Raw genomic sequence first — 25,772 nt, forward strand, 5'->3', positions numbered from 1 at the left:
CTGGCTAGTGTGAAGCCATACAATTTTGAGGGAATTATGTTTTCATTGAGAAGCTAAGGATGTGGCACATAATTTTACGTAACTATTTCTAAAATGTTAAAGAGATGTTTTGGAAGGAAGATCCTGATGTTACTTTACTAACAGAACATAACATCCACTTCCACAGTGACTTGCATTGCTCTGTAAATAACTGCATACTTAAACAGTCAGAAACTCAACCATAACTCTAGATAGCTGTAAAATGTCTACCCCTGCCTTTCTGATTCTTTGAAAAACTTTATTGTCAAATTTATTTGCATTGTTCACAAGACAGGGCTATGCATATATATACCTGCAAGAGAAGTAATGAAATACAACCAATGGCACAAAAAGAAACTTTCAAATGCTTTAAGGAAAAAGAGTTTTAATAAAGTTCACTGGTTACACTGGGTTAACAACTTTTTTCTCCTATTAGGAGTAAATGTGAAGATACCTAGGATTTTCACAGTTGCTCTCCAGAATCTAACCAACCTTTTGACTAGTTTCTCATTCAGACAATTACTTCACCCAATGTTTTGAAAGTTTCCAGACATTCAGCACCTCAGGCAGCAGGAGGGAGAAACATTTGATTATAGATCACTGAAGATAACTGCTTCAGCAAAACCTCAAAAACAGAGCTGTCAGAGATCCACTCCAATCCAACACTTTTTGGCAACGTTTTTTTTGCCACTCCTGATCTAAAGTTGAAGAGCAATTTCAGAGGATTTGATCCAGCAAACCCTTGCTAACACCATCTTGCTCTCTCATCTGCTTCCTGATCCCTCTAGGTTCAGTGTTAACCACACAAGGCTTTACAGAAATCGACCTTACAGAATTTTTTTGCTTAATGACAGTTAACATTTTCATGTGTTTTTCCATAAATAAGATGTAAACCACTGGCAGAGATTTAAACAAAACAAAACAAAACAAAACAAAAAACAACTATGACAATAATGGCTGAGGGAAACCGTGGGGGAACAGAAAGGAAATAGATAACAGGGGCATGGGTGGAGACGCAGTCTCTGACCTGGATCTGTTGCTGAAGAAGGTTAATTTTGTGTTGCTGCTGCAGGAGCTGCTGCTGTTGTCTTGCAATCTGTGGAGAAAGTGCACAGAAGAAATGTGAGATATGTATAATCATTCATGGAGTTGCTGTATAGTCATATTCTGCCCTGCCTAGTTCTTTAACCTGCACTGTTAAGCTAATAAACCTTTAAGGGTGGGTGGCAACAGCAAATACTAATGTGAAAGGGAATCTTACGGAAATGCTATCCTGGATGTTAGGAGAAGACTGATGCAAAAATCTCTCCTCTCTCATAATCTGAAAATGGCACACTGAAGTCACTAAAAAGAGAGCACTCATCTGCTCCTCCCTGCCGGAAAAAGAACAATACTGGCAGTGAAGATGGAAAATAGTAGGGGAAGGCAGAACACCCCCCCCCCCAAAAAAAAAAAAAAAAAAAGGAGGATGGGTAGTAAAATTCTTTTTATATTTAGTGCCACCTATTCAAAGTTTTCCATGAGAGAAAATGTGACACCCAGGAGGCAGTGGGTGTATTTCATTGGTGTAGAAACAGATGCAAAGAGACTGGAACTAGATATGGGAAAATCACTTTGACTCTCTGTGCTTCAGTGGGTACAACATCCGCTGAAAGAAACTAAGGGGGCAGAGTGCAAGTCTACACAGCTCTATGCTGAAAGATCCACACAAGTGGATGTAGTACTTGTCTCCTCTAAAAGTCATGTGTGTTTTCCATAAGGACTTCCACCCTCTCTCACCATTTCCTAAATGGCTGGGAAGGTAGGTACATTTTGCATACAGTGAAGGAAAATGCAGACAACAGTGTAATCAAACTAGAGTTCTCAGAAAACTGATGAAGATAAACCATTATATGCCTCAAACTGAAAAAGCAAACTTGAAAAACTTTCATCCAAGTCATCACAAAAGCTCTGCTCTCATGAATAGCTAGCCCAGAAGTACAAACATTAAGGAGTTAAGGAGTACTGCTATTCCCCTGTGATATGTGTACACATCTCAGGGTCAGATGGGAACTTATACATACTTACTGAGAGGAATTTTGTGCATTTTTCCCTTTAGGTATTTTCTTTCATTTATGTTATTAAACTATTAGCATAAGAAACACTTGCTCATGTAATTCCACATATAAAAGATTAAGCAAGTATTCTCTTTTTAGAGCCTCTCTTTAAGCAACCAAAATATTTTTTATCAATTCATTTTTTTGAAAACTTGGTTATTCTAGTTTCTATATAACAGAATTATATACTATTTCTTAAATTAAAAGAAATTCTAGTTATCCTAATAATAATCCTGCAGTAATTTTTACCTTCTTTTTTCATTTTCTTTTTCACTTTTAAATCATTCAATAATCCTATACAAGTAATGACAAGGGCAAAGGAAGTAGCTTCTGTGGGATGTCTCCTCATGGAAGGATCTGGCCAATTACACCTTCACACCTTCATCCACATTCTCCATGTAAATAACAGTGTGATACAACTTCACTAGTTTAATATTTAAGTCACTTCTCCCGCTCTCCCCAGGTGAGATTTCAGGCCAAAATATACAGGATTTAAAATAAGGCTTTTAAATAATCAAAAACAGGGAAAAACAAGGCTTGAATGTCTGAGGATGTCAGCAATGCTTTAGAATCTTAAGGTTTGTTTGCTGCCATACAAACACTGAAGTATGACAATCACGACTGAATTCACAGAGATTTGTGAGTTCCACAAAAATTCACATTCAAGTTTCATTACAAGCTGAGATGCATGCTCAGACCAAAATCTTCCAAATAAGAGGCATCAGGATAGACTACTGACAAAATTTTAACCCACATCTGTGGGTTTTCTGTTCATGTTCAGGTGCATAAATGGACCTTCACTTCTGTTAAAATTTGTGTGGTGCAAATTTGTTAGAAAAGTTGTAGTTTTGCATAAAATATAATGTGTCCATGTGTTCACATTGGAACTGTTCATGTGTGAAAACATGTTTGCATTTTCAGTGGAGGGAATATTTGTAAGAGCTGAAAATCAAGACTCTCAAGTGTAAAAGAAAAAAAATCAAACTTGTTCACTAACTTTATATTATTCTTCCCCACTTTTTCCACAGTTGGCAAAACAATCTTTTTCATTTGTCACATTGCAACCCAAATGCTACATTTTGTTCCTATTCAGTATCACTGAATTCAAGCAGCACTGAAAGATTATTCAGGATGGATGAATTTGCACACTTATTTACACTGATTTAAAAGAAAAAGAAAAACTATTGGAAGAGAATACCCTGCAACTGGAAGACATATCTTTAAAAGATAAAAAGAACCATCGTATATATTGCAAATTAAAGCATTCTTACAATATATCTTCATTCAAACTTCTTTGCCTAAGTAAACAAACGGGAAAAAAAAAAAGGTGGAGAATGAACCTGAGAAGTATAGATCCTAAAAGATAAGCTACTGGAAAGTCCTTCTAGAAGACAATTTAAGCTGAAAGCCACTATAATAATCATTCACCTGTTCTTGTTGCTGCTTAGCCAGCTCCATTTGTTGGCGTTGTTTCTCGATCTGTGATGCAGCCAGTTTTTTCTGTTCATCGTGAGCTGCTAGCAGCTGTTCTCGCAAACTGGTCAGCTGATTGATCATACCCATGAGCTGCCTTTCTTTCTCAGCGAGGCTTTCTGGAGTCCCTGAGCATCATATGGTGAAAACCAAAAAAAAAAAAAAAAAGGTAAAGAGGAGAGAGGAAATTTAGAGCTAGTTAGATTTCAATTTTTCAGGTTCACTGCAAGCAAAGTTTTAGGAGAACCACACAGTCCCTCCACAGGAAAATGCCACAAAGCATAATTCTGTACACAGGCTTTGATCTGGTGTCCCCTTTCAATGTTTCATTGCTTTTTCATCTATTTTTCTGTTGCCTTCTTATCAGATCAATAGGGAAAAAATACTGTCTGTTTTGAAAGAGTTTCAAATTTTAAACACTGTTTACATTTCGGGGGGATCAAAATCAACACTTGCAATTTTGAGAAACAGTCACATTTTCAGCAGAAACTTATGACAAAGACACATTAACACTCTGACGCTTGCAGAAGCTGCAAGGTGCGTGTTACCCTTCCTGCATAATGGATGGGAAGCAGGGAGGTCCCCTTGGTGTGGGCAACCTCGCTGTTGCTCACACAGCACACGGCAGCTGTCAGCACGCTGCCGGCTGCATCATTTCGATCTGCCCTGATGAAGATGAAACGACACAGTATTTAAATTGTCAATAATAAGTAGCACTGTCGTTGCTGCTGCTAAGTATTTTTAAAGGAAAAAGTCTTGCAGAAACATATCAGAAAAACTGAGTTAAGTGCATCTCTCATTTTTACTGTCATTAGCTGTTTTTTGTAGGAGAGCTCAAAAGACACAGACACAGGAACTGACTGCCTCTATCTCTAAATCATTCTGCAAAAAGTCCTCCTTCCTTACAGAATGACAGTGGTTATAAAGGATGGGAAGGAAAAATTCCAAGAAAAATCAAAAACTATGAATCACACTTTAGAAACAAAAATGGCACTATATCTAGTATCATTTTACTATGAATTTAGAAGACCAGAAAGTATGTGTAGCAGCTAATCCACAGATAAACCCAGTACCACCACACCCTCTCATATGAGTCAGAGCCTATGAAATCCTTTCTCAAAAAAAGCTTTAGGAAAGGATTAGGACTATCTGTCTCTATGCCTCCTCAAAACAGTCTGCTTTTTGGGACAACCCTGCCACACAAACCTTTCTAAAATACAGGAAGTGTTCTTCTGCCAATATCACCAATGCTCTCCAAGAGGGAAAAAAAAAATAAAAAATTGGCGACTATACTGAACATGTTCGTAGCCAACTATCAGTCAGACATGGAAAAGAGCTACTGGTAATAGCTCATTTAGTCTACCCCCCTGCCAGTGCAGGAATGCTCCCTACAATATATTTACTACAGCTTTCAAGATTGGATTGAAATGTCTGAAATAGTGAATCATCTACTGCATGCCTCAGAAGACTGGGCCACAGTCTTTGAAATGTCATCATTAGGGCTATTTGCTTGATATTTGGTTTCATTTACATTTACTTAATTTCATCCTTGCTCTCCCAAGCAGCATCCCCATTTGCTACTTTAGCCAAGCCCTTTAAAGCATTTGTAGACAGTTATATACACCAAATAAAAGACAAAGAATCCATATTTACATATAATGGAAATGTAATGATTAACTTTTTATTACAATGCTACAGATCAATGTGAAAATACCATTATACAACAGAGAGCTACAGCAGAATATCCTCAGACATGGTATACAAAAAAACTGTAGCAGGTGTTGAAAACTTGAGAAACACATTGAAACCAAAACCACTGGACTTTAAAACTGTTCTGTTAAAAGCTGGTAGAATGTGTTTTAGCAGTGGCAAATAAATTATTTTTAACTTACAACCTTTACTTCAAATACTGGAGACAGAGAACTGCTTTAAGTAATGCACTTGCCACCTGCACATACCAATAGTAAGAAGTGACTATTGTCACTTGTCTGCCCTTCGTGGATTTTTCTCCAGGAAAAACTGTGCAATGCTTCCACAATGTACAGCAGAATTATTTGAAAGACAGCTCCTTCCTTGCCCTATCAGATGCTAGAAGTTCACTTTGTTGACTATCAGCGTACTGATACTGGCAGCATAGCATGCTGTACACACTGACATATCTGGAAAAAGAAAAATATTTTATTCTAAACTTTTATGAGGAGTCAGGAGAGTGAGAGAGAAAGAACTATAGAGAGAAGGAATATACAGGATTGGGTTAGTTTTCAATGAAGGGTAAGCAAAAAATCATCACTCTCAAATGGCTCATTTGACACATACAGCAACACACATCAAAGATACTGAGCTAGTACTGGTTCATCGGCGTATTCTGAAATCCCACGCCAGCTCTCAGTTGGGAATCAATAAACACTTTGTCAAGTTAAGTTAATCCCCACCATACCTTTGAAAGGTTGGACATGGTGCTTACGGATGTGGTTTAGTGGGTGATACTGGTGGTATGTGGATGGTTGGACCAGGTGATCTTGGAGGTCTTTTCCAACCTTTAATGAGTCTATGAAAGGTGGAAAAATGTTTCCATGTGTGCAGACTGACAGGCAGAGGGGTCACAGAGCGACTGATGCAGGGCCAGAAGACATCTCGGTACCCGGAGCCGTTATCTGAATGCTCCCACTCGCCTCGGCAGCACAAGCAGAACTCCCTACCTGTCAGTGCCCTGGCAGTGACGAGAAACAACCCCACAGCTGCAGGCGCAACCAGCTACCACAGGTTCTTCTGCTGTCTTGTCTACCTACAGAGGAGCAAAAGGCTGCCTCCCTGGGAAAATGACAGCTTGCCTTAAGCTGCAGGAATGAGGAAAAGGTGTGGGTGTGCATCATGGCTGTGCACCTGGAGGGATGCAGAGGACTTCTTTGTTATTACTTATCTTCTAAAGAAACTTTTAGTGCCCAAATGGGATGCTTGATGTACTAACTCAGTAAGTACAATACGTAAACCCTTTGGCTTATCAGCCGGAGTGGATGTAGTCTGACAAAATCAAGCCCTCCTGCATTGCATTTCCTGAACAATGTGTTTGCTAATAAACTCGAGGAGAGAATTTATCACTGACAACTGTAAAAAAAAAATCTTTCTTTGGAGAATACTTTCTGGAAAACACAGCTTAGTACATGCTTTCATGTGATTAACTCATCTTTCCAATAAATTTGATAACGTATCATTACAATGTTAATTCTTTAAGGTATCATTCCCTGCAAAATAAGTATTCGGACAGCCATATTCTCAAGTAACCTGCACAAAAACAGGAAAAATCAGATATGGGAGATTACCAGGAGATGTTAAGTTTAGGGGTAGATTTCCCCTTGCTTTACCCACATATCCATATGAGCCACACTGATGATGAATCACAGGTGTTTTTTTGGGACAGATAACTGGTGGCTTATAGAAGTGTGAAAATTAAAAGGAAGAAAAGTACTTGAATCAGGCTGTCTTGCTTGTAATATGAGGCATTCGTTTTAAGTTTGGTATTTTTTTATTTTGCCCTTACTACCTAGCACACCTTTTTAATAATTTCTTTTGTGGAAATAACAATACAAATAAATATTTATGGAAATATCAAAACTGCCATTTAACAGTTACCGTTCATAAATAACTTAGTTTGCATAACAAATTGAGGCCAAACAGTACGCAGTTATTTATGCAATGGTGAAAAGTTTTGGTCACTGCAAAGTACACTCTGCGACAGGAATGTGTATTAAAATACACTACCAAGTCAGAGCACAAGTTGCCAGTTTTGTGCCCATTTCTAGACACTGTAAATTGTATGCAGTCAAGGATTGTGGACTTCCATCCTACACCACTGTTTTCTCTCTTTTAGCCTGCCTGAGAAGATCTAAACCTTTAACACCATTTGAAGTGTCCTGACAACCAAGGGACTTCCATTTTAAGAATCCCACAGCTTACAAGGCAAAATGTGCCAGTATTTTGAGCAACCCCAGCAGCGACTGCGAAAAGGCAATTGCTTAAGGTACACCACTGGGAATCCACAGGTCATCCCTGCACAGACAGCACTGCTACACCTCAGGAGGTGGCACAGATCTCAGGGAGGACAAGCCACCAGCCCCAGCGGCTGTCTTTGGCCGCTTTGCCCCTGGACTGGGTCAGCACACAGAGCTGGGATGGTTCTAGAGCTGCTTCATACTCCGCACCCACCATTCAGATGGTCATGGTGCTTTCACTCCTACCATGCAGAATGGCTGGGAGGGGGGAAAAAAAGTGCCCATTATTGCCGTGTAGAGCTTGACAGCAAGCTAGACCACTTCACATGGGTATTGAGTGAGGAGTACAAGGAGAGTGGCATACATCAATGGCTGCCTCAAAAATTACTCTTAATTACTGTCAGATCCACAACAAATAGATGTTGCACATTTCATGTTTAACAAAGCTTTTAACCACCAGGCCACCTGCTTTCCCGGAGATTGCTGGAGGTGCTCATACCTTTCTCTCATGCACTCTACTGATGCAATGGCAAAATGTGGATTTTTCACAACTCATCAAAACACCACAGGCAACAGAGCATCAGAGTACTTGCTATGATTTGATACAGTGAATGGCCCAGGAAAAGATGCTCCCCAGATGCATCAGCTTATTCTCTACCACCACAAAAAGAGATCCGGAAGGAAAAGAAAAGAAAAAAAAAAACAAAGAAAACAAACAAACAAAAAAAAACATGTTTGTGGATGCAACACCCGCAGCAGATGGCAATAAAAGAAGACTCAAATTAGTGGCATTCTGTATCACCAAACCTAAACTTCATCTCAGATCAACACTATCCATAATAGTGTTTAAGTAGTAAAAGAAATTTACTTGAATGTGAAATAAACTATTACACATTCTTAGTTCTGATTCACAGTCTCAGACTGGCAGTGACAGTAACATTTTAATAAACATTAGAATGAAGACACCAATATGACCAAATGACACACTTAAAGTGAGAAAATGAACAGGAGAAACCTTGGCATATCCATCCAAAACAGAACCAAAGGAAAAAAAAAAAAAGGCAGAGAAACTGTTTTTGCGATCAAAACAGTAAATACTTTATTGTAATTTATTAGACAGAATGAGAATGTAAATGAGAAATCGAGAAAGCCAATATTTTCTTTAACAGGCATTTGAAGCGTTTGCTGCAAATGTTCAAGTGATCAGACTGCTTGCAGCCAACCTACAGATCTGCTCGCAGCTGCACGGCACCCAGTGTATTCTGCAAGGGGCAGAGATGAGGCAAGGCTCTCCTGAATCCTGGTGACATGTCTCAATTAAACAACTAGGAATGTTATCAATCAGAGGTGCACATGTGCACACTCCCCCCCACACACAGAGACAGTGAAATTCATCCCCCGAGTCGGTTTACTATCAAGGTAATTTACGTAAATAGCTTTTGAACTGTCAGATCTGTCTTTCAAAGAAAAATCAAAGAAAACAATGTGCGAGTTATAAAGCCTAGAAGACACAATAATATTGTATTATGTTCATATTATTAACTATAGTTACAAAAGAAAAAAAACCTTCTGTATCTACAAGGCTTTGTAGAAGAAGAAAAAAAAAACATTAAATGGAAATAAGAATATTTTGAAGTACTCTGTATTCAAATAATGATAAGATGGATAATAATAATTAGAGCATGCAGTATAGAGCATTTTCAAATTTCAAAGCATTAGCTAATTGATTTTCTTAAAGACTGAAAGCAGGTAAAAGGCACTTTTACATATGAGAAAACTGAGGCATGAAGTTTTAGAAATTTCCCTGAAGCCTTTCTTAACTTCACACACTGTAAGCTGTTTTAATGCCGGCCTTGCTGAAGTCACCAGACAAACAATTTCAGTAAAGGCCATGAATTTCACCGCGGACTTTAGCAGAGAGAGGCAGTGTATAAATACTTCCAGCTTTGCTTGACCCAATTTGATATCAGCCAGGGTCCTGTCTAGAGGAGTGCTGGGAATGAGGAAATAACTGATGCTCTCACACTAACCAAGTGACAGAACTGTGCTACAGCACAGCTTCTGGTTAACTTAGCTCTGATGGGGACATAACTACAACACATAAACAACCTAAAGTCTGAGCTATGTCCAAGTGTTTACCGCAGTGATGTATTTTTAGTGAGATTTTTTAGGCTGGGAGATGTAATAGTTTCAATAAAAAAAACAAAAGAGCTGAGAAGGAGGCTTCTCAAACTGATCAGCCTATTGACTCAGCTGTCCTCAGAAGAGTTAAAATCCTACTAGCAGTAACATTATTATATACAAAGAATGAATAAAAATATCAGGGCAGCAGTCCTTAAACCAAGTATCTTTTCTTGAGGGTTCTATTCCAGTATCTTGTCTTGAGATTGTCATTCTCATCCCACTGCCAACTCTTTTTCTTCCCCCACCCCAATTTTACCTTTGCTCTGTCTCATTAGAAATCTAAACCCAGTATTACTCTGCTCAGTATGGGGATCAGGAAAGTAAAATAGAGAGGCTGCCTAATTTTCTTCTGCTGAAAAGCAAACTAATCTTCGTCACGCTTCCCCTAAAAAAAAAATATCTATTTAAAACCTAGTAATAATTTTAAAGAGGACTCTTCTCCCCCTGCTGCACAGGCAGATGCACCGCTGATGTCACCTGCGGTTGTATATGTGAGGCAACGGGGAGCTGCCATTACGTGCTTTCAGCAAACGTGCTCTGATAAACAGACCTCAGCGGCAGAGGTAAGTTCAGAATTTAAGCTCTTCTTTTCCCTCTCTCACAACAGAAATGTCAAATATTTGTGACTGAGCAGTGAGTATGTACTCGTAGGTTCTGTGCTGATGGGTGTTCCTGTATGAATTTGTGGGTGGGTGTGGGTATGTGCTTGTGCACGTGTGCAAACTCCCTTGATGCTTCCCTAATCGATACTTTGGGGAGTGTTTTATTACGGACTGGCATACAGCTTTTCAAGCCAGTAAATCTTGGATCTGCTAGGACATAAACATTTAAAAACTGGCATTTTTCATTAAGCATTTAAGCCAACTTTACTACACAATGACCGCCATCACTTACAGCTACCTACCTTGCTAAATTAAATGACTTCATCTGATTGATATGGGAAGTCAGCATAATAAAAGAAAACTTTCCGACTGCTTTTTACTTACCAGGCCACTTCCACAAGAACAAACAAACAAAGAAAAATCTCAGAATTCAAACCTATTTGCCTGCACCCACAGATTTATGTAATGAATCTTTTTTGCTTGCAAATAAAGGTCCTTTTTAGAACAGCAAGCTCAAAGGAAGCTATATATTTCACCATGTGGACAGTCTTACTATTTTAGGTTTCAGTGGAAGACTTTGCAGAATGAATAAAAACAAATGATGAACAATTACCGTCTTTTGCCATTACTACCCTCACGAATTAATATTCTGTGGGGACAAAAACTTAGCCGTCTGCTCTGTAACAGCCCGACACGTTACTGTTTCACAACGCTGGAAAGAAGTTGTCAGTGAACATTCTTCATTTGCCATCATAAAAAGTTTTGGTACAGTAGACTGCAAACAAAGCTTGGTATTCAACCAGGTTAGTAACTTATTGTCAAGGTTACAAAAGGAATAGACAACATTTGTATTTTGACTACTTCTCAGAGGTTATTCTTTGTTTGACTGTCTAGACAACAAGCTAGAACTAGGCTAGAGAAACAGCATTTGCTAGTGGAACTTCATGCAGCAGCAGTACAAGCAGTAAGAAATATCTACGTATTTGCTTTATTTTGACAAACTGGTAATTGTAGCTCAGCAACATTCAGCTTTACCAGTACATCTTTGAGGTAATTTTAGTACAAAGAAGAACTGGTTTAAGTCCTTTTTGTCATCCAGCACTCTGGATGATATCTAAATACAGTAGTTTGACCTCCACATGTTCAAATAAAATAAAGCCACTTGCATTTGCTACTCTAATTAGTTCAATTTATTCTACTTTCTCCATTAGTAATATTTTTTAAAATAAAAGTTGAATTTGCTTCAAACAGAATCTGATATTTTTCTCATCACACTAAGTATCTTTACCAAAAAAAAGTACAAAAAATCCCAAATAGTCTGAATTTGCTGCTTTGCCACAAATTCTCAGATTTTGCATTTCAGATGCTTTTGGGAAGTTTCCTCCAACCCTCCCTTCACAGACTGCCCCCAACTAACCTCCCATTCTAGGGTCAAATAGGAGCAACTCCATCCAGTCACAATCTCCATTTCAGACTTTCATTTGGCCTGAAAGATGTTCTGCGTTGGTGTGGCTCAGTTGGCACTGTCTACTGCCCTGCAGTCTGAGAGTATCACATTGCACTGTGATCAACCTCCACTATTTCAGCAGCTGCCAAATTTCCTCTCAAAACATAGGTTCCCCTGTGTGCCGCTGGGCAGGTTCCCCCTCTAGCACTCTTGCAATATTAGCAAAGGACTAAAGCTCACTGTCAGCAAATTGCCGACTATTAAACACCCCCAAAAAATAAGCACAAGAAAGACACTAAGTAGGTTGCAATAATTATTGAATTTATCATAGTTAAAAGCCAACAACCACATGTATCTTACCTCCTTCACTTAAGACTCTCTCACCCTCCTTCTCTCCCCACTCCAAATACAACACTATCCGCACAAGAAAAGACAAAAGGTCCACATCTGACACAAGTTTGGAAACATTTTTTGACCACTAATTTGCAAATGCAAAATTCACACAGCTCCTATAGAAGTGTGCAGCTTTCACACATCTCTTGGGGATCTGCACTTCATTACTCACAGGTTTAAACCCAGTGTATTCTCCATTAATAATCTCTCTCCTTCCCCCCCTTCTTCCTGGCCACATCTAAATGCAGAATCCCTAGTTTCTTGCCTTCGGTTTACAGATTATGAGATCCAACATGTCACTCACTGGATTACTGCACATAACCTGAGCACTACCCAAAGCTTACTTGTCTTCAACTTGTCCAGTGTTACTTAAATGGAATTATCCTTCACAATCCATATACCGAATCTGCATAGCCCACTTAGCTCAAGATTCTGTGTGTCACCTACCAGATTATCCGTTTTAATCCATACATTGAATCTACATAACATATGTCTTTAATTCACAGGCTCTGATGAGCTATAGTATCACTGAATGGATTATTTCTCTTTATCCATTATTGGCAGCCCTTAGACCGTTCACTATGTACTCTCATGCCCCATCTTCCCAACACAGAAGCAAGATTAGAGCCTGGGCAAACATGTCTCTATCATACATCAGACACAGTTGGGTGTAATACCTGCACCAATACTTCATGTAACTTGGAGCACTGGTTCTCACACAAAACAAATGTTTTATGTTATCATGCATTAAAGATTAGGACTGGTAGGCTAATCTTGCTTTCAATTACACTCATAAATCTGGAGTTACTCGGGTAAAGTCTTTGGAGTCACCTAGATTTAAGTGGATACAAAGAGAGGCTGAATTTCCCCTAATGGTAATCTCTTTGACAGTGGATGCAGAAAACCCATTTGCCAGGCTTGTTTAGGAACTAACCTGTACAACAGAGAGGGATTTTTAAACAACAGAAAATCAGGTTCAGGCTTGCCCAGCCTTTCTTGAGAGATTCGGGCACAATCACTGTTAACAATGCCTTCACTTCAAGAGAAAATCAACTCGGAAAGATTAGAAACAAAAGTCAGTTTAGCCTTTTGTTCCACACGCCTATTCAAATTAGCTAAGTGGGGAACACACAAAATACGTATTTATACTTCTTGACAACTCCCGATAAGTGAGAGATGAACAAGATTAGCAGAAAGGCTTTGTGAACACCGGGGAAGTTTTAAAGAGATTTTTCATGGAGGACGAAGCCGCCTCACTCCCAGCTGCGTAGGCACGACCGTGTGCCTCACGACGCACCTGGCTGTCCAGGGCCAGCAGCCTCCCCTGAAGTCTGCTCAGAGGAGGACCAAAGCCAGCACAATGCAAGTCTCATGCCTGTTTTCTAAGTATGGGGATGGCCACTGATACTGAAGAGCCTGGAAATATACTTCTCACACCTTAAGCTATTGATGCTCCATCCTGCACGCTGCACCTGCTGCATTCAGCAGCATCGTGTCAGAGGAAAGCAGCCACTGCCACCCAGCAGTTCACAGAAGGCTCTGCTGAGAGGGGCTGTAATTCTCTTCCTACAGTGATCAGTCTGAAAGCTGAAGTTCTCTCTGCCTCGCTGACTCCAATGAACTGCATTATCCATGAATATCCCAGAGACCTTTTGAGCCCCATTCTTGACTATGATGGATATAAGTAAGTTTGAACAGACTTTAACCAGTTCAATATATAGTTTTATAGTTTCATTTAAAAATATTTCCATTTAACTGCAAGCTTTGTAGGTTTTATTATAGATTGACTTGTTCTAAACAGAGTAAAAATTGTATGGATTTCAAAAAAAAAATCTTAAGAAATACCCATTGCCAAACTCATATTATTTGTTTAACCCTCTCTAAACAAACAGCGTCATTGGAATTAAATTTTTCCAGATATGACAGTCTCTAGACGTTGCCCCATTTTCAATATACGGGTATTCCCTTGCCATATCTTTCAGTCAAGCCCTGAAATGTCTTGTTACATTTCCCTTTCCTTTAATAGCTGGACATACACAGATCCTTCTGACTGAGACCTTAAAGTTTATAAGCAAACCTTTGCAGATTCTCTGTGATGGATTTCCCATTTTACAGGCATGCAAATTAAGAAGAGGGAACTTAAAGCAGCTATTGAAAGTAACAAAGCAAGTAAGAGAAAGAAGTGAATACAAAACTAGAGTCTAGTGACTTATTCCCGCCATTCACAAACTCCTCACTCTTTAATAAAATATTACTGCTTTCTAACTTAAAAGAAATAACACTAATAGAAAATAAAGTCTTCCACTTCATCTCCCTTTCTTTTAATCTCTGCCAGAGAATAAAATTCAATGGTAATAACACAGACTTGGGCATTAACAATATGTAGCCTAGTGCTGAGACTTTAGCACATGACATACTAAAATTCCCCCAGATCTAATGAAAAACACAATGAAATTTTGAACAGTTATATGGAAAAAACGATTCAGTGCAGAAGACAGTTGGGCAGTACAGCTTCTAGTGCTGTCCACATTCCAGGGTGTATTAATAAGACACTACTTGTGCGGTGTTTCCAAATATTGCTAATATAGAAATGAAAGAAAAAAAAATGCAGCTGCCAAGCCAAATATAGAGAGAAGTTAATTAAAAAATCACAACTGGAAAACTTAATAACTGCACATTCATATAGAAGGACAAAAACATTTTCTAGTGTAATATATGGGTGTTTGTACACGCATACGTGAGTATAAAACAGCTCCACTTGCACACCTTTCATGCTGTCTCACTAAATACAGCTGCAATACAGCTGACCCATTGTTTGTTGGCCGCTCATGGCTGGCGGTGCCATGAAAACCGCATTCCTGGGCACTAAATAATCAGCCTGCGTGACCCCCCAAGAACCTGTAAGTCAAATTCATTTACCCCCAGAGGGCAATGCTCTATTGTATCCTCCCTCCTTTCCAGCCACCTAGGAACAATGGACAATAATTGCAACTGTCACGGCAGTCAGTAGGAAAAATAAACCAGTGCCTGTTTTCACAGCTTACTGCCAAACCTGATCCAAACACCTAATAACCATGCCCCCCAACCATAGCACCACAGTTGCACTAAAAAGCCTCAGATGTGAGGCTTTTGAACGGAGCTGCAGAACAATAACTCAACTTGTGTTCAAAATATGAAGCTAAAAAACAAAAACTAAAGCAGAGCAAACTCTTCTTTGAGGCTGTGCTGTTTCTCCCCCTACTCCCCCCGGGCAAGACTGAAAGGACTGTTGAATTTCTTTCCTGCTAGCATAGAGCTGCTGCTGCCGCTTTCAAGTTTAACTTGTGAAAGGGAAAGAGAGGAAGGGAGAAAAAAGATTGCCCTCCAAGAGAACAAGATCACAAGGACTGGGAGCAGACTGCCTTTGCAGTCCACAGCACTTCTCAGAGCAGCTTCAGCGAGTCCGGAGGGAGAGAAGCGCTGGGAAAACTCCTACAAGCTCCAGCACACCAGGAGTTAAAGCAGCTCCAGAAATCCTGCAAGAATTGCCGAAACACACCCAAAAGTAGCTATGAAAGCTGCCAGTGTGTCCTTTAGGTCCAAATCTTCTTAAAGATTCATCAGGCCGTGGCAGATGATGCTGTTAATTCAGAACAATGTACTTCCAAACAATAGAAATCACAGGTATGACCTGTTGCTCTGCATGTGCAGAGAAATTGTGCTCAGCTCAGTGGGAATGAAGAACGCAGAGTTTGGCCCTCAGTTATAACAATAATATCACATCCCGTTTGGGGCTGAAGCACAATATTCTGTTCTAAAGTTATCCTACATATGTAATGATTTTTATTTTTATTTTTTAATTATAGACTCTTAGAAAGAAACTAGGGGAAGCAAGTGGCATACTTCCCTACTTGTGTAAGTCAGAGGACTAGAGCAAATTAATGCTGGTGGCATATTTGTGACAAGCTGGAAGGCACATACAACTAGAATAACACCATCTTTGCACACTGACCCATGTATTAACCTCTCAGAGCATGTCATGTTGTAGTCTTTCCTGAATACTGCCCACCTCTTGCACAGAAAGTCCTTGAACCTGCCAGGCACAAGGTCTGGGAGCCTGTCTGAATGAGGATCTCTGTACTGGGAACACCATTAGTACGCAAACAAACCAAAAATAATGGAGAGGGATAAAATCTCATTTAAAAGCATAAAAGAAGGGTTTAATTTTAATCTCATTCTACTTTCACATTTCCAAAACAACATTGGCTTTGATTTTCCTACTCCAGATGTACACTGATAGAAATGGGAGAAGGATCAGACTCCCTGCTTCTTTTCAGAATAATAATGGCTGCTCTGAAAACTAATTTTTTTGCCACACAGGTATTTTGCACTGGTTCCTCATCACAAGTGTTCAGGAAGAATGATTAAAAATATTAAGTTACATGAAAACAAACAACTACAGGTTCCCTAAAATGACCTCACATATATAAAATGGGGAAATATCTTGGCAAAGCAGAGGCTACTGCTGCTGGAGAGTGGTCAAATTTTGTCATTTTCCTTCTGGAGTACGGCTTTAAAAGAACGTGTTTTAGTGCACAGATGTTGTACGCTGTCTTTTAAAATCTGCACAGGCTAATTTTGGTACCTAGAGATATCATTACACAAACTTTGCTCTTTTTTTTTTTTTTTTTTTTTCCCTCTACACACGGAGAAGTCAAAATCTCCATCATCAAAATCTGTACGAACATTAACAGGGACTTCTGATCACCCTCAGATTTCAAAAGCTGTGTTCTGCTATACTCTGACACCACACATACGCCTGTGTTTGATACATGGGTTGACTTTTTTTCAGTCCAGGAACAAGATGTGTCCTCTTATAATGCAGAATGATATGTGCAACAACAGCTTTATATAAATTAATTCACTTAGGGCAATATAACGTTTTATTTATTTACATTAACTACAGATGGAGAGCATACACTTCATTTAAGCCTCGAATTACCATGTTTCGAGGGGAGGGGAAGGAACAGGAACAAACAAACAAAGTTCCATAAAGCCCATGATATAAGCATATTAATTCTCAGCTGTAGCACAGAAAGAGTGTTACCTTTTATTTCTCCAAAGTTCCCTGATCCCATGGCAAGAAGCTTGTCTTTCCAGTCCTTTGATAGTAGCTTTTCAATACTGGGAGTTTCTGAGTGAAGGGGGGAAAAAAAATGTAAGCAAATCAACATGACTGTCTCCACAATAGAACTCATTAAAAGTCTATCTGCTAAAAATAAGGCCAACCCTATTCTGGGCCCCAGTTCGTAATGACTTCATCAACAAACTGATAAGAGGGGAGGAAAAAAAAAAAAAAAAAAGAATGTGTTTTGTCACCTGCTGTTTCAAAACCATTAGCTTTTTCCTCTTGTGGAACAAAGCCACGGTAATTCCGTATGACAATGGGCACATATAAACCTGCAGTTCATTGTTTTTCAATTTAGTGAACAAGTTGCTGCTTATAATGGATGCCTGTCAATTTCTGGGTGTTAGTCTGCAGTCAAAAAATAATTATGTTGATAAAATGCAGAGTAAAAAGAGAGAGAGGGAGAGAGACAGAGAGGGAGAGAGAGAGAGAAGCAAAGAATTAGCTCCTAAATCTGCTACGTGTAATTATATCCCTCTGAGTGTTTACAATTACATCCACTTTATAATGTGTGTTTAAACATCGCGTGGTGGTAAGCATACTGTGGAAAGATTTTCCAGTAACACGCACATTATAAATAATAATAAAAAGTTGGGTATGAAAAAAGCTTTAAACGACTGCAAAATCCAGAGGGAGAAAAGGCACTGCTTAGAATGGAAACCCATTATTTGCTCATTTCAGATTCTATCACTTCCTTTAAAAATAAAATAAAATAAAATAAAATAAAATATATTCGTTCGGTATTTTCAGCAGAAATGCAGCGAGGGTGTGGATGGGTCTGATATTTATGTCTATAACTCTTGTATTCTGACCTCTTTTTGTGTAGAATTTTAATGCATAAGTAAATATAAATGCTAATAAAATTCAGAGAACATTAAACTCAATTCCAAACAATGTAATTGTATATTCTTGTCAGCATTTAGATGGGTACACAATTACAATAGCTTTCAATCCCACGATTAGCACTGCATTCAGTTAGAAAATGGAGTGTACTAAAAGATAAGTGTCCCAGTATGCGCCATCTAAATAACAATACCCACACTTATTATCTGGATCTAAGACATATACTGCTATTCTCCACATTCGTGTTTATGTGTATTTGTATTTGTTCAGGCATTTGTTTACCCCCTACCAGGAGCATAAAGGGAGTACATGTTAACTTATCAAAGGGACCGTCTGGCCTAGAGACCATACAATTATTAGCAACTGGTTAATTTTCCCCACAGTAAAAACCATTACGAGGAGCCTTCATTATCTCGTTTGGCTAATCCTGCCGACTTTCTTGAAGCCCCAACTCCGAGCTCTTCCGAAGAGGCGCTTCGAGACCCCGGGGGGCGGCTTCCAGCTCCCCCCCCTGCGCTCCGCGCCCGCGGCCCTTCGCCTTTTTTTTTTTTTCCCCTTTATTTCCCGAATTTCTCCTCCACGAAGCCTCGGGGGGCGGCGAGGAGCCCTCCACGAAGCCTCGGTGGCGGGGGGCGGCGAGGAGCCCCGGCTCCCCCTCGGCACCCGCCGCCACCGCCCGCAGCCCTCCGCGCTCGGGCTAGCTTGGGGCGAGCGCCCGTGCCTCTGGACGCGGCTCCGTGGGTCAAACGAGGCAGGAATGCGGCTACGGACCCCCCCCTGCGGGCACCACCTCGCACTTTTCAGCCTATTGTCAGCGAAGCCCCTGACAAAGCCGTTCCCCAGCGGCTCGACAAAACGTGCGCGGAGCCCGGCGGGGTCTGGCCCGGCCGGGGCCATCCCCGCAATCGGCGGCGAGGAGGCGAAGAGCGAGGGCCGGGCAGCGCCGAGGAGGTGCTCCGAGCTGATGCTCCGAGCTGCGGGAGGCTGCGGGCTGCCTGGAAATGCAACGGCCCCGCGCCTGGAACAGGGCGCGCTCACCTCAGCGGCGTCGCCCCTGCTGAAGGGGCTACACGTTAACTTCTAAATATTAGACGGATTGCCTTTTCTTTCGAAAAAAAAAAAAAAACAAAAAAACAACAACAACAAAAAAAAAAAAAAAAAAAAAAAAAAAAAAAAAACAAAAAAAACCACGCGTAATCGTGTTTAATTGATGTATTAACTTAGTTTCGAGCCCCTCGTGGTTTGAACCGCGGTTTTCACTTCAGCACGATGTTGATACAGAACCAGCAAATAATTGTCCTGCTAATACTTGAAAAGAACTTTAATTTTTAAAGACAATAGCTTCCCCGCCTCTCTAGCTTCACAGAGCTGAAGAGCTGTATTAAATAACAGCTTGTTTAATTCTACTATACACCGTGTTAACATATTGTACTTGCATAAAACATGCTATTCACACACTCAACCTATCACATTTCAGCAACTGCTTGTGAAATACATTATGCACCATATCTTGGAAACAAACATTTACTATGTCATGTATGAACCCCGTTAAAAAAAAAAAAAAAAAAAAAAATTGAAATTTATACATCTTAAATAAAAATAACTGCTTAAAAGGTTACGACTGTACAGCTTTCACAAATTACACAGAAACAAACTGAGCTTTTGTTCAGCTTTTTTCAGACTTCTTTGGGAAGATGATGCACACATATTAAGAAAAGAAACACTGTACCTTGCTTGCGAAGCACTCCTCAAGATTCATTAGAAAGTCAATAGAACTTTTAAGGCCTGCACGTTCACTGTGCAGTTTGAAATTGGAAAAGGTGGTCTGCACACAAGAACTGTTGCTATTCCTAGTCCCTTCTCTAGCACTCGTTTTCCTCTTGGATATAACAAAATGATTTCACCACATCTGAGTTACAGTGGTATGGATTTTGGACATGCATCAGGACAACTATGTATTATTACAATCTGTATTTGCATTCCAAACAGCTACAGACGACATGCTCTGCCATTCTGCGTATCACAACTATTCTCAACTCCTCCTAATTCCATCTTTGAGCAGAGCCCAGGATTAGCCCCACTTCTCCCCCTATCCCCACTTGAGCTAAGGAGACCCTCCATTACCTATTTGCAGCATGAGTCCTATGGCACGCAGTAAAACAGTTCCCTGTTTATCCACAGCACAGTATGAATAAATCTACAAAAAGAGTTGTTCGCGGGTAGTTTGTGAGCAGTAATTCATTAATGTTTGGGAAATATTTTAGTTCTAGAAAGACTACGTAAAGTGGTAAGTGTAATTATAAAAGAGGATTATGCCAAAGAGGGCACCAAAGAGAAAGACTGAGATGGAAAGAATAACAGGAGTCATTAAGAAAATGCTGGCGAAGAGGAGACTGGCTGGATTAATACAGATACAAATAAATCCACAGAAGTGATTTCTGCTGTCTCTATTCAGCACGTTTATCAGTCATTAGCTCTTTACTGGAGATATTTACGGCTCATCTTGCTTCTCTTGTTTTGCCCTTGCCTGTGTGAATTGCATGTGCTTCCTTGCACTGCTGCATATGGCAGGACCCCCTGAAGAACAGCCCTCTGAGGAGAGAGAGCTGGACATCACTGTGACCGTGCATGGCCTCACCGGTCCTGCCCATGCCAAGCGCTCTCGGGGATGACTCCCTGACCCATGAAACCTGAAGTCTGATTCCAGAAGCCGGTGATTCTCACTCGGGCCTTTTCTGGGAAGCTGAGTAGTCCCCCATTAACTGCTCCCATTTGCACGTACACATGCACGTGTGTGTTTGTACATGTTGGGCATGCATATAGATGCTGAAATGCTTCGACAGTACTGAAAAGCAATCCATCTGAGTAAATTAGCATACAGTCCTTTTTTAATCTAACTTTTTGGATGCTAACAAGCATACCATTGTCCTTCTCCTTCTGTATTTGACCTTTACACATGCCTTCATTCACTTATTTGCTTAAAAGACAAAGTTTTCACATTAAGGAAGGAACAGTTTGTTTCCAGGAAGTGGCCTGTGCTACAAAGCTGTAGTAAGAGTCACCGTTTTTAGCACTGTCTGGTAGACATGTGTTTAATTTAGTCTACTTCCAGAAGTTGCATTATTTTTTTCAGGCATTGAAACTCCCCTTTGGGAGTGACTTAATCAGTTCAGTCACATGTACCCAAACCTGCCTGCCAAACCAGGCCCACAGTGCTACCTTCCCTTCAGGCCTAACCCCTCTGGTAGTTCTCTTCAATCCACCCTCCAGGGTCACAGTCTTGGAAATCTACTTATAAAAGCTAAGGATAGTCTTCACTGCCAAGTCCTTCCCTATTGCCTCTTTCTGCTCTTGCTGAGTATTTACTAAAAGGAAAACTCCAGTCTTTCAGTCTCATACAGCTGCCTGCTTCTTTTAGAGACAGGCAAGTCGTTTCATCATGCTGTAACAGGGTACAAGATGGGGGCTGTTCACATGAGGCACTTCCAGAAGAACCATATTTGAGGAGGAGAGAAGGCAGCAAAGCTCTGGTATTATAAAGAAGGGACAACTACTACTGAAGGGAAGGAGGCTGACATAAGTCAACCACAAGTTAGAGGAACATTCTGAGTATTGGAGCCTCCTGCTTGAATGGTGTCTGAGCTCAGCTGCTCTTCCAAGGAGATGCCCCAAGTGCTCCCTCCTCCCTAACTACTGTGAACAGTTCTTGTCCTGCGATGAAAGAGAAAGACTCCTTAGAACAAAGTAAAAGAAAGATGTTTGGCCTCAACACAGATGATGACATGATCTGCAGCAGGGTGGAGAGAAGCCAGGAGTTGCTCAATACCCAGCCAGACCACCAGACATTTCCTGCCAACACATGTCATTCCTAGAGGAAGGAGTATTTGGTCGGCATAAATGATCATGAATAAACTTTAGCATTGGCTGATATACCCTTTACTTCTGGCAAGCACTTTCCTTTATATTATGAAAGAGCTGGCAAATACTCTCCCATCCATTATTCACCCTTTTCTTCTGCTATGGTCATAAATATGTTACACCTGTTGGCCTCAGCCTCAGTTCCACCCACCATTTCTACAACCCTCACCTATCGTTGCACCATCCCTCTGGCATTTTGTTCTGCACCACAATGAAACTCTGTTTTAAATCGGGTAACACGATTAAGGGCAGATTTCCACTCTTCCTTTAAAAGAATAGACAAGCACATGCAGACACAAAATTCCTGTTTTTATGCACCCTTTTCAGTATAAAGGTCTTACCTATACAAAATAATAAACAATTTTCATAGCAAAGAAAATTAAACATCATTGTGAAGAAATAGTTGGTATCAGCAGGTTACATAGACATACAGCATCTGCATACACATATGGTTCTCCATCAACAGAATCATGCTTTTTAGGGAACTACTTGCAGCTAGGCAAGACACTATGAATCATGAGCAGGCACAACACAGAATCTATTTAAATTTGGAAATCAAAAACCACACAACATACATTTTTCTCTTGTCTTCCAGGAAACACCACAATTTCTTACTGATCTAAAAGCATTTTGAACTTTTGGAGAATACAATAGGAAACACCTCTATAAATGTAAATATTGTTCAAACGTATGACTTAGATGCCACAACAGGAAAACAGTCTGACTGTAAAAATGAAACAACAACAACAAAAAAAAAAAACAAACAAACCCAACAAACCAAAACAAAACAACAACAAAAATCCACCTCAGGTCTAGTAAGCAAAAAATGTGGTGTTAGATAAAATACTAGCTGGAGCTTCAATGACTAGACAGAAATAAATATGCTGTTGGTTTCTTTGTTCATACACACAAAATGCTTTTTGGTCAGCGGACACAAATTCAGAGAGCTGAGTGAAATATTCAACTTTTGATGAGATATTATGAAGCTACGGTGCTTTGGCCAGCACATCATAGTACGACTCTTACTACACCACTCCATCACAACCACTGTGCAGAAAACAGCTGGGCTACATATGTCCATGGGTGGCTTCCAAACCTACTAAAAGCTCCCTTTGCTGGCAAGGATAGCCAGCCTTCCTGCTCTCAGAGTCTCAAGTCCCACCCCAGCCACATGTTAGTTCCATAGCATTTTATCTCAGAGGACAAAATCAACTTCTCCGTCCACAGGTGACCACAATCACCTGCAGAGCACAATGACATCAGGTTACCACGGTATTCTTGTTGCACATACTTGAATGTTTTCCTGTATGCTTAATAATACCAGAGTTGTTTTCAAGTTGCTGGCTCTCTTTTGCAATATCCATCATGCTGCATTAATGAAGTATACACTATATGAATGGTAAGACATTTTTATTGTGATTTTTTGGCACAAGGGTACTGCTTCTTATGCTAAAGAAAAATAATTGACATTGCCAGAAAAGGTTCCATAGCACAACAAATAAATTATTCAATATTTTAAACCAAAATCAGTAATCTGTGAATGCCACTAAAAGCATGATTTTACTCTATCCACAAATATACAAGCAGTTGTTTTTTCCAACTGCTCACTGATACATACTGCCAGTCCTACCAGAAAGTTACCTAAAAACACAAGTACATTTGTTTGGAAGGAAAGAGAGTAATCTTCAGATACACTATACTACCAGTTGTTGAACGAATTATCCCTTTGCATGTAAGCAAGGAGCCAACACACCACAGCACAAGGCAGGAACACATGGCTAAGCAGGACAGGGGGAGGGCACAGGGACTTCTTAAGCTAGATTTGTGGCCAAAACCAGCATCTCGTTCAACTACACCCTCAGGAACAGTCAGGCTATTGTCTGAAATTTTTATAGTTTCCATCTCCTGAATGCACTGGCAATTGTATTGTTAACTGTGTACTTTTCAGGCTGTCTCATTTCAACAAATGGTCACCTCACTCATTCACTTTGGGAGCAGTGCCATGCTCTAGATATGACATAAAAGACAAAGAAACCAAGTTGGTCATGTAATATCAACCACCAGCCCTTCAGTCTCCCAGCAGCAGAGTCTACATTCATTTTGGAGCTACTTAGGCAGTAGTTAAGATTTTCTCAGCTTCCATCCTCCTTATTGGTAGAAAGCTTTGTGACAGAGTTTGCTTTCAGAATGTGAAAAATTCAAGTAATTCTAAAAATCAAGTTGCTATAGACTCTTTTGGGGTGACAATGGTTATGTCAATGACACACCAAGCCTTTCTGGGGCTGCATACCTGACAAAAACACTTCTTTCATTAACAGGCTGTTGAGTCAGGGAACAAGCATGCATCTCCACTATCAACTCAAAACAACAAGGAATCCCAGCTCATTCAGTCCCTGCTACTCCCAGCACACTAACTTCTAGAGTACGTACCTCATTGCCTTCCATACACCTTAGTGTCAACAGATCCTCTCAAGGCTACCAAGTGTACCTTCATTACCCCCTCCACAATGATAATCTGCATTTGCAAGCTGCTGTATGATAACAGCCACCTGTGCCATTATTGTTGGAGTGGCATTTGTATTTGTGTGCCTGTACTGCTGGGCAGTGATGTGCTTCACACACACCTCCAAGAACTTCACCTTCCACACCAAGCCTGGAGCTGCTGATGATCATTTCAGGTTTGAATGGAGATGTGTCTGCATTACGGGATACTCATAAAACCACCACAGCTTAATTATTCTGCATAAACACTGAAACAGAGTAGTTTGTAGTCAGTGCGCTGTTACCCTCTACCAAAATCCTTGTACTTGCAAAGACAATAGTAGGATATCTCCAGTCCTCACAGTAGAGGATTCATTCAGCCTCTGCCTTCCTAGTCCTGCAGCAGAGCAACTGCATCCCCCAGAGCAGGGCCCATTGAGGCGCTGCAAATGGTACTAGATACTATGCACAACACAATGTCTCTTTTGTCGACGAGATTTGTTGGGACTCAGTGCTTTGGATTCCCAAAGGCATTCAGGAGCATAAATCTCATTCTGGAAAGGAATTAGGCTCCTGACTGCCTTTGGAGATCCAGGCCAGTGAGCTGGCTGAAAGAGCTGATCGTGAACACATTCCGCCAACTGCAGCATTTCACTGGCAGAACTTTTGCTTGGAACATCCTCTGCAGCATACATGATCTTTAGAATGATCCCAGCTCCCCGCTACCACCATCTTCTTCACCCCTAATTAAATTAACAGACAAGTAGGAAGCAAGTTATTTAACATTACCAAACTTACAAATAAATAAATAAAAGCCCCCCCCCCCCCCTTTCCTAACATACAAAAATAAATAAATAAATAAATCAGAGTAACTCACATTCAAACATCTGAACAGCAACATTTTCCTTTTTCATTGATACTACAATTACACCAGTGGGAATCCTTAGGAAAAGAAGGGCAACAGTAAAATAAAATAAAAATATTCTCCTATGAATGAAAAAAGATAATTTTGCCTTAATACGTGTCTTTAAACTTTCTAGCACTTCTTTAATTCCAGGCATCTCTAAATGAAAGAAGGAATTGATTTTTGCAGGAGTGGTCCACCCAGCAAAAAACCTGTGTCAGTTGACAGAAGGAGGCACTATACCAAGCCTGAACTTC

At 40.2% G+C, this 25,772-nt stretch overlaps 1 protein-coding gene across 21 annotated transcripts in view; it reads right to left on the bottom strand.

Moving 5' to 3' along the window:
- Window positions 1–25,772, bottom strand: part of SOX5 (SRY-box transcription factor 5) — a 645,179-nt gene that overhangs the window by 147,325 nt on the left and 472,082 nt on the right. For 19 of the 21 annotated variants that reach the window (XM_072042398.1, XM_072042388.1, XM_072042411.1 and 16 more), the window contains 3 exons: window positions 17,289–17,375; window positions 3,543–3,715; window positions 1,046–1,114 (listed from right to left, as the gene is read on the bottom strand). In XM_072042398.1, the coding sequence (XP_071898499.1) occupies window positions 1,046–1,114; window positions 3,543–3,715; window positions 17,289–17,375 (329 nt within the window). The remainder of the gene's footprint in view (window positions 1–1,045; window positions 1,115–3,542; window positions 3,716–17,288; window positions 17,376–25,772) is intronic. The other 2 variants (XM_072042374.1, XM_072042380.1) reach the window with 1 other exon arrangement.

This window comes from Anas platyrhynchos, chromosome 1 (assembly GCF_047663525.1).
Source record: "Anas platyrhynchos isolate ZD024472 breed Pekin duck chromosome 1, IASCAAS_PekinDuck_T2T, whole genome shotgun sequence".
Lineage (NCBI taxonomy): Eukaryota > Metazoa > Chordata > Aves > Anseriformes > Anatidae > Anas > Anas platyrhynchos.